Source organism: Canis aureus, chromosome 23, assembly GCF_053574225.1.
Source record: "Canis aureus isolate CA01 chromosome 23, VMU_Caureus_v.1.0, whole genome shotgun sequence".
Taxonomy (NCBI): Eukaryota; Metazoa; Chordata; class Mammalia; order Carnivora; family Canidae; genus Canis; species Canis aureus.
Window position 1 is genome coordinate 15,923,975 of NC_135633.1, and position 14,832 is coordinate 15,938,806.

A 14,832-nucleotide genomic window follows, 5' to 3' on the forward strand; every position below is an offset into this window, starting at 1 on the left:
TTTAATCTATCTTAGGTGAGCTATTAGAAGGGCACAAAGTTCCCGACACAAAAAATCTAGCCAGTTACAAAACAGGTATAAAGTATAAAATTAAAGCTATTTATTTTATGGACAACTCATGGCAATATTATACTTGTGAGAATAAGGGGCACATCAACAGCAGTTACAAGAACACTAGGAGAGTGTTCTGTCCATACCTGTCTATGCTCACTGAAGAAACAAAGCTAGATTTCCTAACAAAGTCTGAAGAATCCTTGAAAGAACAGAGTAAAAAATAAATAAATAAACCACAGTCTTATTTACAAAAGATAAAATATATTGGGATAAAAACACTAAACATTTTCTTCCAAAGAAAGTTTTGCTGCTAGGGACATCCTGTAGAGGTCGACATGAGATAATTCTGTGGAATCTCACAGCCTGCTTGAAGGTATGTTCGTTCACCTCTTAAGTCATGTCATCTCCTTTTCCTGGCCTTCCTAAAGAGATCTAAGTTCAAATCGAAGTTCTCTGAAATTAACACCGTAATTTTTGTTTCATAAAAAACCCTTCCTAGGTGTTTCTTATTTAAAAGGAAGGTGTATAATTGGTGGCATATATTCAGAATATTATTAGTATGTAGAAAACAATATCAACCAAAATTCAAAGTTACCAAGATTCAGATTTTTCTAAGAAAAAATATATAAAGAATTTTAAAACATTACAAAGGGATTTTACCTCTAAATGTAACAGTCAACTCATTTTCCCTTAAGACTTCTTTCTTTTCAATATTATTACAAAGAATAATATTATGGTTGCAAACTTACACATATGCACAAAACCCGTTTTTTCTGCTTTTTGGTGCAGGAGCTGCTACAAGCTAAGAAGACAGGCCTCAGTACATTACCCTTCTGGACATCCACGGTTAATATTGCCATAGATTAAAAAAGAGAACTAGAGGGTATGAATATTTTTGCTGATTGAAATTTGTTAAATGTATCAGCCTCACTCAGATTTGCATTTTCAATTGAACAAGCGACAATAACTGGGGCAGTGATGGGGGTCCTAACTTACATTAAAAAAACATTTTTAAATGGAGGACATTTTTAAGGTCCTCCCTCCATGCCATTCTATTCCTCCCCTATGGCCATCCCCTCTCCCCCCCAAGAAAACTCCACAATGTTATATGACCTCTTCCTAAGTGGTCTTTTGCCACAGATCACTTAGAGAAGGCAAGAGACTCAAGGAACCACCTTGAAGAAAAAACTGGAGTTGAAAGGACCTGAGGAAAATGAGGTATTAAGTAAAGGTTGGAATGGGATGCTTCATCATCACAAGAAAGTTTAGGTTACAGTGCATTCAGGCCGCTGGAAAAGTAATAGTTTTATTTAATTATTCAAATAAGATTTCTGGGCTTTGACTCTATAAACTATTAAATGATTTCATTCTTGCACCATTTACACTTCAGAAAATGAACTATATCTGTATAAAAAGTAAACCACCAACCCAAAAGTCAAAATAAAGGATTCTATAGCATTTTTATGATTTCTCCCTTACTTACATGTTGAAAACAAGTGACTATCTAGACATATATATTCATTTAAGGTGACTTTCGTCTTATTCAAATCAAGTAGAAATTCAAGTAAGTCAAACAAGCATAAAACTTAAAACATGCCTTGTTATTAAATAAAAATACTAACATGCTGTTATTTGCTCTGCTGATTATCATACTAAAGCAATTACATCAGCAGTCTACCTGTAAAAATTTCTTCTTCATTTCATCAAAGATATTTTGTCTGCATCTCCAAAACACATCCTATGGTATATAAGAACAAAATGAATTACAAACTACTTGAAATAAGAACAATTTAGCTAAAAACATTTTTGCAACAAAATATGTATTAAGTAGTACACCACCTAGGATCTTATTTATAAATTACATTTGTAATTTTTACCTTAAGCCTCATTTACTCTTGTAAGGTTACTGAAAACCTGTGCTATAGTGATAAAGATTAATATTAGCATGGAAAAAAAGACCAACCACATTTTAAAGGAGTGGTAGCTTTAGAACTATCTGCAAATCAAATGTTCTGAGCCATATAATATTTTTCCAGTTTTACTGAGATATAATTAACATCTAACATGGTAATAATTTAAAGTGTACAACATAAAGATTTGATATATGTATATATATTGCAAAATGATTACCCAATAAATTTAGTTAACATCTATTATTTCACACTGTGACAATGTTTTCTCCTAGTGATGACAACTTTTAAGATCTACTCTCTTAGCAACTTTCATATATACAGTGCAGTATTGCTATAGTCACCACACCACACATGGCATCCCCAGAACTTATTTATCTTACAACTGGATGTCTGTGAATTTTGATCACCTATTTCCTCTACCCTCTTCCTTTTGCAACCACCAATCTGTTTCCATGAGTTCTTTTTTTTTTTTTTTTTTTTAGATTCTACATATAAATCGTATCAGACAATATACCTTTCTTTTTTCCTAAGTCACATAATATTTTGAGTCCATTAAAGGAACTTTGCAGGGAAACCTAGAGATCCCTGAATTAGCTGGTTTGTAAATCTGGATTTCTCACATGATAAGTAATCAATCAAGCAGGGCTGCTTAACACTACCAGCTATTTTCTTTCAATGTAAATCTTTTCCTTATTATGAGACAAGCTTATTTTTCCAAAGAAGGAAATACAGAGGGCAGCCCCAGTGGCCCAACGGTTTAGCGCCGCCTTTGGCCCAGGACATGATCCTGGAGACCCGGGATCAAGTCCCATGTCAGGTTCCCTGCATGGAGCCTGGTTCTCTCCCTCTCCCTCTGCCTGTGTCTGCCTCTCTCTCTCTCTCTCTCTGTCATGAATAAATAAATAAAATCTTAAAAAGAAAAAATAGAAATACAGAAATACGCAAAAGGAAATAAAGATAACCTATAATCAAGAGATAATCTGAAAAATCTTGGTTTTAGACCATTTCACACTTTTTCTCTATGAATCTTGTTTTCCCCACCTTCCTTAATTAATAAAAAGACAGGCCAATGTATTATTTCAAAACGTGCTTTTTATTACTCACAGTAACTTGGATACTATTCTATTCTTATTTGCTTTTACAATAGAAACATATTTCTATTACAATAGCAGTAGTAATTTTTAACAAGTAACTCTAAAATAACCCCTATAGCAATTGTTAACAATTTGATATACATCCTATCAGATCCTTATCCATTCCATGCATATATTTATTATACAGATTGTTAATTATTAACCAAATAAGATCATTCGGTACACCATCATTTGAATTCTGCTCCTTGTCCCTCGATATTCAGTCATCTTTCTATGTCAAAACATTTAGCTTAAAACTAGTGATGGGGGCAGCCCGGGTGGCTCAGTGGCTTAGTGCCACCTTCAGCCAGGAGACCTGGGATCCCACGTTGGGCTCCCTGCATGGAGCCTGCTTCTCCCTCTGCCTGTGTCTGCCTATCTCTGTGTCTCTCATGAATAAATAAATAAAATCTTAAAAAAAAAAAAAAAAAAAAACTAGTGTTGGGACACCTGGGTGGCTCAGCAGTTGAGCATCTGCCTTTGGCTCAGGGCGTGATCCCGGAGTTCTGGGATCGAGTCCCACATCAGGCTCCCTGCAAGGAGCCTGCTTCTCCTCCCTCTGCCTGTGCCTGTGCCTCTGCCTCTCTCTCTCTCATGAATAAATAAATAAAATCTTTAAAAAAATAAAATAAAAATAAAAACTACAGTGTTCCATTACATAGAAAACCATAATTTATTTAATCTGCTTTTAATAGGCATTTAGACACTTTCAAATTTCCACTACAGCTTTACTTATCTGTACATTTTCTTCCCTAAAGATAATTTCCCAAAGAAAGAATTACTAAATCAAAGGTTATATACTCATTTTTAGGGCTTTTAATACATGGTGCCAAAAGGCTATCTCTTCCACAAATAAGAACCGAACTGCTAATATGTGTCAACCACTAGGCGCTCAGAATATAACAGTAAATAAAACCCTTGCCCTCAAAGAGCTGCCACTTTACAGTGGGAACTCAACCATAAACAAATCTAAGTCAGGAGGTATCCACCAACCTCAGAGTCTTTACATTTCTGTCCACTCTAACTGGAATGTTCTTCCCATGGATGTCCTTACTTCCTTTGCTCAAATATCATTGTGGTGGCTTCAAAATATGTCCACAGATTCTCTGACATGCTTTCTAGCAAGAATGGAGTCTAACTTCAGTCCCCTTAATTATGGGTCAGCCTTAGTGACTGCCTGTGATACACAACATGACTTTCAAGGCCCAGGTGGAATGGGCAATACAGCTTCTGCCTGGCTCTCTCTCAGACACTTGCCCTTGGACCATGGCTACTAAGCTGTGTGGGAGCCAAGCAGCCACCTAGAAAGGTCATGCATAGATGTTCTAGCCACAGCCCAAATAAGATCCCAGCTGGCAACCACCATCAACCACCATACATGTGAGGAAACATTCAGATAATTCCAGTCCCTAACCTTTCAGCTGCCCAGCTGATGCCTAGCAGAACAGTAATGAGCTGTCCCAGCTCAGTCTTTCCTAAATTACAACTCCATAAGCAAAAGTCACTAAGTTGGGCAGGGTGTTATACAGCAAAAGATGATCAGACTAGTCGATTTCTCAATCTGGTCTTTTTCTTATCATCCTTGTTAAGTTACAATCCACTTACAGTTTACGTCACCCTTCCTTGCTTCAAGTTTCCCCACAGTACTTTAGCCACTTGACATATTTCTTTATATTTTACTTGTCTATTGTCTATGTCCAAGAAACTTCTCCTATGAGCCAAGATGAAATAACAGACAATATTTACCCTTCCCAACTTAAAACTAAAAAACTACACAAAGTATATGAAAAGGTAATTTTCAACAGTATTAAACAACAAGCAATGTAGGACAGTGACCATTGTGAAGGTAAAAAACAAACATGATGAGCTAACCTTCCAGATTACAGTGCAGGGAGGGAGAATCCAGCTAGAGTCCAGCAATTTCCTGAGTTGAAAAAAATGCGGTGGGAGTTCAAAGGGGCCAATTCAGCTAACATTTATAGAGCAAAATACTGAAGAAAAGAAAGCTGTGCAAAAGGCAAGCTCCAGAGGTCTACAGTGGGGTCCTCCTTGAGTATTTTGGCTGGGCACTCATCAGTAAGTGCATGTGAACAACCCCTTGAGCCACAGGAAAGAATCCTCATAGCTTGTTTCAGTGCCCACCAGCCAGAATTTAAAAACTGCAATATACAAGGCATCAGACAAGAGTACTCAAGGAGTACTGTCTCGGTAGTGGGACCAAATTAGGCCTAGTCTAAAGGCTACTCTAGCCCAATCTTACAAAGCTTAAAAGCAAGCCTCAAAAAGACCAAACTGTTCACAATTAACTGCATTCAAGAACAAAGTTCAAGAACATTTATAGGCTCAAAGTATAATTCACAATGTCTGCTACCCAATCAAACATAAATAGGCATGTAAAAAAAAAAGCAGGAAACTATAACCCGTAATAAGAAGAAAAAAAAATCAATGAAAGCCAACCCAGAAACAATATAGATGATAGAATTAGCAGACAATGATATAAAAATTTTACAATCATATTCTGTATCTCAAGAAGGTAGATAAGGGGAACCCCTGGCTGGCTCAGTCAGTAAAGCATGTGACTCTTGATCTCTGGGTTCTTGAGTTCAAGCCCCACATTGGGTGTACAGATTACTTAAAATCTTTAGAAAAGAAAGAAGGCAGATGAGGATGTTAAAAAAAAAAAAAAACATGGAAAGTATTAAAAAGATCCAGTAAATTTCTAAGGAAGGAAAGTACAATCTAAAATGACTATATAATGGATAGGATTAACAGATTAGGTACACTGAATAAAAGATTAATAAACTTGATGACCTCAAAAAAAAAAAAAAAAAAAACTTGAAGACAGGGCACTTGGGATATACAACATGACTTTCAAGACCAGGGGGAAAGGGCAATACAGCTTCTGCTCAGCAGGCAGTTTGCCTCTGCTTCTTCCCCAGTTCATGCTCTCTCGCTCTCACTCTCTCAAATAAATAAGTAAAATCTTTAAAAATAAATAAACTTGAAGACATAACAATAGAAACTATAAAAAAAATGAGACTCAGATTTCATCTTTTTTATGGTTGCATAATACTCCTATGTACACACACATACACACACACAAACACACCCATCTTCCTTATCCATGCATCTTCTGATGGGCTCTTAGGTTACTTCTACACCTTGCCTATTGTATATAATGCGGCAATAAACATAAGGATGCACATATCTTTTCAAATTAGTGTTCTGTTTTCTTTGGGTAAATAAAGAGATTGCATCATTTGAGATAACATGCAACCTAGAGGGTATTATGCTCAGTGCAATAAGTAAGGCTAAGAAAGACAAAGTGGAAACTTAAAAAAATAAAAATAAGCAAAAAGCAGAATCCGACCTAAAAATACAGGGAACAAACTGATGGCTGACAGAGGTGGGAGAGTAGGCAAAAATGGGTGAAGGGGAGTGGAAGATACAGGCCTCCAGTTACAGAATGAGTAAATCACAGGAATACAGAGCACAGCATAAGGAATACAGTCAATGGTATTATAAAAGCAATGTATGGGGACAGACAGTAGCCACACTTCTGGTGATGTAGCATAATGTATAAACTTGTCGGGCAGCCCTGGTGGCGCAGCGGTTTGGCGCCACCTGCAGCCTGGGGTGTGATCCTGGAGACCCGGGATCGAGTCCCACATTGGGCTCCTTGCATGGAGCCTGTTTCTCCCTCTGCCTCTCTCTCTCTGTGTCTATGAATAAATAAATAAATAAATAAGTTAATTAATTAATTAATTAAAAAAATAAAATAAACTTGTCAAAATCACTATGTTGTACACCTGGAACTAAAGTAACATTGTGTGTCAATTCTACTTAAATTAGGAAGAAAAAAGAGAGAGAGAGAAACACAAAGAGGAAAAAAATAACATACACACAAACAAGAAACCCAAAAAGTGGAACAGAAACCATAAAGGCTAGAAGGAAGTTGCACAATATTTTTCAGGTGTTAATAGAAAATAACGGTTAGCCCAGAATCCTAAAATGAAAAACATGTCCCTCAAGAATGACCCATAAATTGTTTCAGTAGTCAATCAGAATTCAAGACATTCTTAAATAAAGGAAAACTAAAAGAATTTGTCTCCAGTAAAACTACTCTAAAGGAATGGACAAAGGAAATTCTCTAAACAAAAAGGAAATGATCAAAGAAAAAAAACCTTAGAACATCAGGAAGGAAGAAAGGTGACAGCATGCAAAATAAGGCTAGCTACAGTACACTTTCCTTCTCTTAAGTTTTTATTAAAAGTTTAACAGTTAGGGGATCCCTAAGTAGGCTCAGCGGTTCAGCACCTGCCTTTGGCCCAGGGCATGACCCTGAGGTCCTGGGATCGGGTCCCATGTTGGGTTCCCGGCGTGGAGCCTGCTTCTCCCTCTGTGCCTCTCTCTCTCTCTCTGTCTATCATAAATAAATAAATAAATAAATAAACAAACAAACAAATAAGTTTAACAGTTGACGTTAAAATGAAAAGACTGCTTGATATGGTTACAGATGTATAGAGTAAATATCTGACACCATTATATTGTAACAAGGGAAGGTAAAGGGACATAAAAGAGTGAGGATTCTGTATTTCAACTGAACTGATAAAATGATGACACCAGTAGGCTGCGTTAAGTTGGTATATATAAGGTAATACCCAGAGGAATCACTAAAAAAACTATCATGAAGGATACAATCAAAATCACTATAGATAAGATGGAATTTTAAAAAATGTTCAAGCAAATGCACAGGAATGCAAGTAAAAGACAACAGAAAAATGAAACCCAGAGAACAAACAGGAAACACAAAATAAAATTGCTGACTTAAGTGCTAACATATTAATCATACATTAAATATAAATTATCTAAATACATCAACTAAAAGATAGATACTGCCAGAGTGGATTAAAACAAACAACCCAACATGCTATCTCAAAAAATTCACTACCACTACACACATATATAGATATACACATATATGTAATATAAGTCAAATATACGATCTATAAAATATTTTTAAATACTTAAATATATTTCATATAAAATACTTTGCATGAAAGTAGGATAGAAAAAATAAATCATGCAATCATTAATTGAGAGCAAGAGTTAATTTTAAAAATTAATATCTTATAGCCTACAGAACAAAGAAAATTATTAGAGACAGAAACAAACATTATATGATAAAAGGGTCTACCCACAAAGAAGACATAGCAATCCTAAATGTGTATGAACTAAACAGAGCAGCAAATGTGCAAAGTCAAAACTGATAAAACTAAGAGAATTAAGTTAATCTACAATTATACTTAGATTTCAACACCTCTCTCTTAACAGTTGCTAGAACAATTACACAGAAAATCAATAAAGACATAGAAAAAAATAATACCATCGACCAACAAGATCTAATCAACATTTATAAATGTTTTTTATTTATTTAAATGTTTATTTATAAAACATTCCAACCAACAAAGAATATACTTTCTCTTCAGATGTGCATGGAACACATACCAAGACAGACCACATTCTGGGCCACAAAATAAACTTAAATTTAAAAGCATTGAAGTGCTATTAGAGTGCACTCTCTGCTCACTGTGGATAACAGAGAATCGGAATATAAATAAATATAATGTCTTCTTAAATTGGAAGATTCAACATACTAAAAATTTCATTTCTTCCCAAACAGATACAGCTTCAAAGCAAGTCCTATCAAAATGCCAGTAAGAGTTTTTGAAGATATAAACAAGATTATTCTAAAATTTTTGCGGAAAGGCAACGAAACTAAAGTAGCCAAAAGAACAAAGTGGGAGAACTCAATCTACTCTATTTCAAGGCTCATTATATAACTAGAGTATACACTAGTTTATATGCAAATATGGATCATAAACTTAAATGAAAAATATAAAACTATAAAACTTTTTTTTTTGGGGGGGGAACAGGAGAAAATATTCCAGAACTAAAGCTAGGCAGAGTTCTTAGACAACATCAAAAGCATGACCTATAAAAGGAAAATTTGATAAACTAAATGTCACCAAAATTGAGTCTATTTTACAAAGACTCTACAAGGATGAAAGACAAGCTAAAGACCAGGAAGAAATATTTCAAACAACATAACTGACAAAGATCTAGTACCTAGACTATAAAGGACTCTGAGCACCACACACACACACACACACACACACACACACACACACACACAATCAAAACAAAAAAACCTAATTAGAACCAAAACAAAAATAAAAAAACCCTAATTAGAACCTAAGCAAAAATCATGAGACATTTCAAAGAGCATAAGCAGATGACAAATAAGCACAAGATGGTCAATGACCATATCACTAGCCATTAGGGAAATGCAAATTAAAATCATAATGAGATATTACCACACACTTATCAGAATGGCTAAAATTAAAAATAGTGACAATATCAAATGCTGACAAGGATGTAGAAAAACTGGATCTCTCATACTTTTCCTGATGGGAATGTAAAATGGTACAGCTACACTAGAAAACAGTTTGGTAATTTCTTAAAAACTAATGACGCAACTACCATTCAACCCAGCAATTGCCGTCTTCAACAATATCACAGGGAAATGAAGAAAACTATAGTTTTAGAAGATGCTACCAGTGGGGAAAATAGAGCAAAGAATACAGTTATCTTAATTGTCTACAAATGAGTCTACAATTACCTGAAAATAAAAGCTTAATTTAATAAATAATAAGTCCTATTTAGTAGTAGTATACTACTCTTCTCTCTCTCGTAGAGACTAAGAGAGGGCTGCATATTTTAAACCTTGAAGCTGAATAGAAGTAGAATGTGAAATGGGGTACTCCTGAGAATGTGTAGTCACAAGTTAGCCTTCAAATGGATTTGCAGTTCCAATTCACACTAAATGGTACGAAAAATCCCAAGCCATGAATTACATTGAAAATGGTTCTAAGACAGTAGTTTCCCAAGTACATAACAGAAACAGTCACATTTTTTTTTTCTGGAGAACCCACTTCTATTTCAAAGCTCAATTTCCCTGAAAATTATTTTCATAATTCTAAAAAAATGGCTCAAAAAAAATTTTTTTTAAAGATTTTATTTATTTATTCATGACAGTCACACAGAGAGAGAGAGAGGCAGAGACATAGGCAGAGGGAGAAGCAGGCTCCATGCAGGGAGCCCGACGTGGGATTTCATCCCGGGTCTCCAGGATCGCGCCCTGGGCCAAAGGCAGGCGCCAAACCGCTGCGCCACCCAGGGATCCCAAAAAAATTTTTTTAATCGCTAATTACATAAGAAAAAAGGCACCATAAGTGACAGCAAAGACCAAAATACAGCAGATGGCACACATAAAAGTTTTAATATTGAAACTACCAGTCACATCATGAAAGATTGTTTAATATGCTCCAAGAAATGAGAGCTTTGAAATTTTAAGTAAATGTTAGCAATTAGCAGGCTTTTAAAAGTACTGAATAAGATTCCTAGAAAAGAATATAACAAATTAAAAACACAAAGGTTAACAGTATATTTAAAATATCTGAAAAAAGAATTAATGACCTCTACAATAGAACTAAAATTTCCTAAACTTTTACTGACATAGAGATGTAAAACATTAGGGTATTAAGAGACATGAAGGATATAGTAAGAAAATCTAACATCCAAGAGAAGAGAGAGAATGGAAGTAGAGGGAATATTTAAACAGATAATGGCTAAGAACTTACAAGAACAATCAGATTGAGGAAACCAACAAAATGCCAAGCAAAATAAACAAAAATAGTTTAGATACAGCCAGAAAAATGACAGATTATCTTCAAATAAACAATAATTAGATTGACAGCTGATTTCTCAACCAGAGAAATGGAAACCAGAACTTAAGCATACCTTTAATGTTCTGGGGGGGAGGGGGGGGGACGGGACCAAAAACCTGCTATCCCAGAATGCTATATACAGTAAAAGTGTCTTTCAAGAATGCAAAAGCAGAGATTTTTGTGACCAGTAGATCACAGTTAAAGAAACTTAAAAAAAAAAGTATTCTCTTCCTTCTTCACCAGTTCCTTTGCCAGGAATCCATGCTTTTTTCCCATTCAAGAATGTTTTCTGCAGGCTAAAATCCCAGTGACCATTTGACTGCAACTACATGAGAGACTTCAAGTGAGAATCACTTGCTTGAGGCAGATCAACTCATAGACCCCTGAGGCTTGGAAAGGCTATCAAAGCTTGAGGAGTCATATACTTTTAGAACTTTATTGAAAGACCTGAAGAAAGACAGGATATATCCTCTTTAGTCTATTTACAATATGCAGAATTATATTTCACAGTAACCTCTCAAAAAAAAAAAAAATCTATTATAGGCAGGAAGAAAAGTGATCCTAGAGAGAAGGTAATGAATTCTGATCTGGCTATCTAGGCTGATGACCATAATGCTTACCTAATTTCTACTAAACAACTACTGTAGTGCCATAATCATGTGGCACCGTAATTATGTCTACCATGAAAACAATTTTCTGAAAAAACCACCATAAACTCAATAAATACACAATGCTAAACAGCTCATATGTTGCCAGCAAATCAGAGGCATGGAGAGACTTTGCTTATCTAATATGGAATAGAGACTATTCATGGATTTGGGGTTTAAAAAACCTGCCATATTTGCTCTTCTGAGCCTTGAGTCTTATTCTCACTCCCCACCTCCTGTACTGGATCTGGTTCCCTCCTGGGCAGTACAATTTTTACTCAATGTTTACACTTTGGTTCCAGAGTTATTTTCTCTTTAACAAAGGAGTGAAATATAAAAAGAAATGAATATAAAAACTACAAAAATTAACTCAAAATGGATCAAAGAACTAAGTATAAGAGCTGAAACTATAAAACTCTTAAAAGAAAACAAAAGTTTCATGACTTTGGAGTTGGCAACGATTTCTTGGCCAGGATACCAAAAGCAGACAACAACAACAAAAATAAACTGGACTTCATCAAAATTTAAAACTTTCATGTATCAAAGGACAACAGAGCGATAAAGTAATGAATAGAATAGTAGAAAAAAATCTGCAAATCAACATATCTGAAAACATAATAAAATGGATAAACTTCCAGAAATAAAGAAAATCTCAACAATCCTAAAGCTCTTAAACAAATGGAATCAGTAGTTAAGAATCTCCTAATAACATCAACAAAATTCCAGACCTGGATGATTTCCCAAATACTCAAAGATAATTCAACTTTTAAAGAAAATGAGAGGGGATCCCTGGGTGGCTCAGCGGTTTGGCGCACCTGCCTTTGGCCCAGGGCGCGATCCTGGAGTCCCGGGACCGAGTCCCACATCGGGCTCCCGGCATGGAGCCTCCTTCTCCCTCTGCCTGTGTCTCTGCACCTCTCTCTCTCTCTCTCTCTCTCTGTCTCTCATGAATAAATAAATAAAATCTTAAAAAAAAAAATGAGAACTGCTCCCTCAATCATATGAGGCTAGTAAGATAGTAAACTTTAAAAAGACTAATAATAGAAGACAGAAAAATTATAAACCATATCACTCATGAAAACTGCAAGAAGTCTGAAGCAAAGTTTTAGGAAATTAAATCTTACAATGTATTAAAACTTAATATATCATAACTAGGTTCATTTAACAGTGGAAATATCACAGGGGATTGATCCCTGGGTAGCAAAGTGGTTTAGCGCCTGCCTTCAGCCCAGGGTGTGATCCTGGAGTCCCGGGATTGAGTCCCACATCAGGCTCCCTGCATGGAGCCTGCTTCTCCCTCTGTCTGTGTCTCTGCCTCTCTCTCTCTCTCTTTCTTTCTCTCTCTCTCTGTGCCTCTCATGAATAAATAAATAAAATCTAAATATATATATATATATATGCCACACAGTAACAGATGGAGAAAAAATCATGTCAATACATACAATACCAAAAAAGCCATTTGAATAAAATTAAATCTTTTCTTGGACATCCTTTCATGATAGTGCATAACAAGACAGAAGGAGAATTCCCTTGATGAAGTGCATCTATAAAATTTTATAGCAAATATATTTAATGATGAAATGCTAAAAGCTTTTACTTTAGGAAGAAAACAAGGATGCACACTAGTCACTACTTCTGATTAACATTGTACTGGAGGGACAGTACAATAAGCAAGAAAATGAAAAACAACCTAAATGGATTAGAAAGAAAGAATATGGTCCTTATACATAGATGCCATGATTGTCTATCTAGAGAACCCAAAGAATTTACATATAAATTATTACTATCAATAAAAGCTTATAAAAGTTTCTATGTCATTAAAAAAAGTATCAGAAATAAATTTAAAATCCAATAAAAATATAATTTACAATAGCATCTTAAAATACAAAGTACTCAGGAATAGATGTAACCAAATCTCTTTGTAAGAAATGAACAAGATCTAAAGAAAGGGTAAGATTAATAAAACATGGATTAAGTTTATCAAGCGGAAGACTCAGTATTATAAAGAAGTCAACTTTTTCTATAGGTTCAAAGTAATTCCAATCAAAATTCCAACTTTGTGTATGTGTGTGTTTACTAGAGGTGTAAGAGGGACTAAATCTGAAATCTATATGAATGTGCAAAGTTACAAGAATAGACAAGACACTCCTGAACAATAAGGTTGAGGAACTTATCCTACCAGATACTAAAAATTAGTAAGAAACTATAGGAATTAGGATAGTGACATTGGTGCAGCATGTTACCTCCAAAACAGAGCCAGATATATATATAGAAACGTGATTAAACTTTTTAGTAAATGATCTTGGGATACAAAGGAACCCACAGAAATTTGATGCATACTTCATATCATACATTAAAAAAAAATCTAAGTGAATTAAAAGCCCAAATAAGAAATTAAAAGCCCATATCTATAAATTAATCCCTCCTTCCCTCTCTTCTTTCTTTCCCCTCCCTTCCTTCTTTATGGGGGGTACGGGGTCCAGAGTGGGGCAGAGGGTTAAAGAGAAAGAGAGAATCCCAAGCAGGCTCCACACCCAGCATCGAGCTTGACACAGGGCTTGATCTCAGGACCCTGAGATCATGACCTGTGCTGAAATCAAAAGTTGGATGCTTAACTGACTGAGCTGCCCAGGAGCCTCATGACACATCCTTTAAAATGTAATGTGGTTTTTTAAATCTTAGGATAGGAAAGAAAAGCTTTAGGTATGCAAAAAAAACAAAAAACAAAAAAAACACACACACACACAAAATTTAAGATTATGGACTTCTTGATTTTAAAAATTAAAAGGGTGAAAAAATAAACAAATTGGGAAGACATTTACAACAAACGTAACAAAAACCAGTATCCCAGAACGATAATAAATTCCATAAAACTATGAAGACAATCGAATAGAAAAATGGCCAAAGACATGAACAGGAGATTGTAAGAAAAGAATGAGCTCACAAAGAAATTTTTTGAATGTACAATATTATTAGTAAGTGAATAAGGCTATAAACCAATAACTCTAACTCACTGTTAGAGGGGATGTAAAATGATATAACCCTTTAGGAAAACAGTTTTGCCATTACTTATAAATCTGAAAATGTATTTATCCTACATTCCATCAATTCATCACTAGGAATATCTATCTATCTATCTATCTGGCCACCCAGCCAGCCAGTCAGCCATCATCTATCTCCTAAAGAAACTCTTGTCTCAAGGAACAAGAGATATGTACAGAAATGTTTATGATACCATTTCTCAAAATAGCACAGAACTGTAAATATCCTAAGTGTCCTTCAATGATAAACTGTA

The 14,832-nt window shown here is 35.1% G+C and overlaps 1 protein-coding gene across 3 annotated transcripts in view; it reads right to left on the minus strand.

Annotated features, from left to right (window-relative positions):
- The window catches only part of USP47 (ubiquitin specific peptidase 47), a 117,255-nt gene that overhangs the window by 76,643 nt on the left and 25,780 nt on the right, over positions 1-14,832 (minus strand). For 2 of the 3 annotated variants that reach the window (XM_077866467.1, XM_077866465.1), the window contains exon 2: positions 1,733-1,792. The exons of the other annotated variant lie outside the window; for it this stretch is intronic. In XM_077866467.1, coding sequence (XP_077722593.1) covers positions 1,733-1,792 — 60 coding nt within the window. The remainder of the gene's footprint in view (positions 1-1,732; positions 1,793-14,832) is intronic. 3 annotated transcript variants of the gene reach the window in all.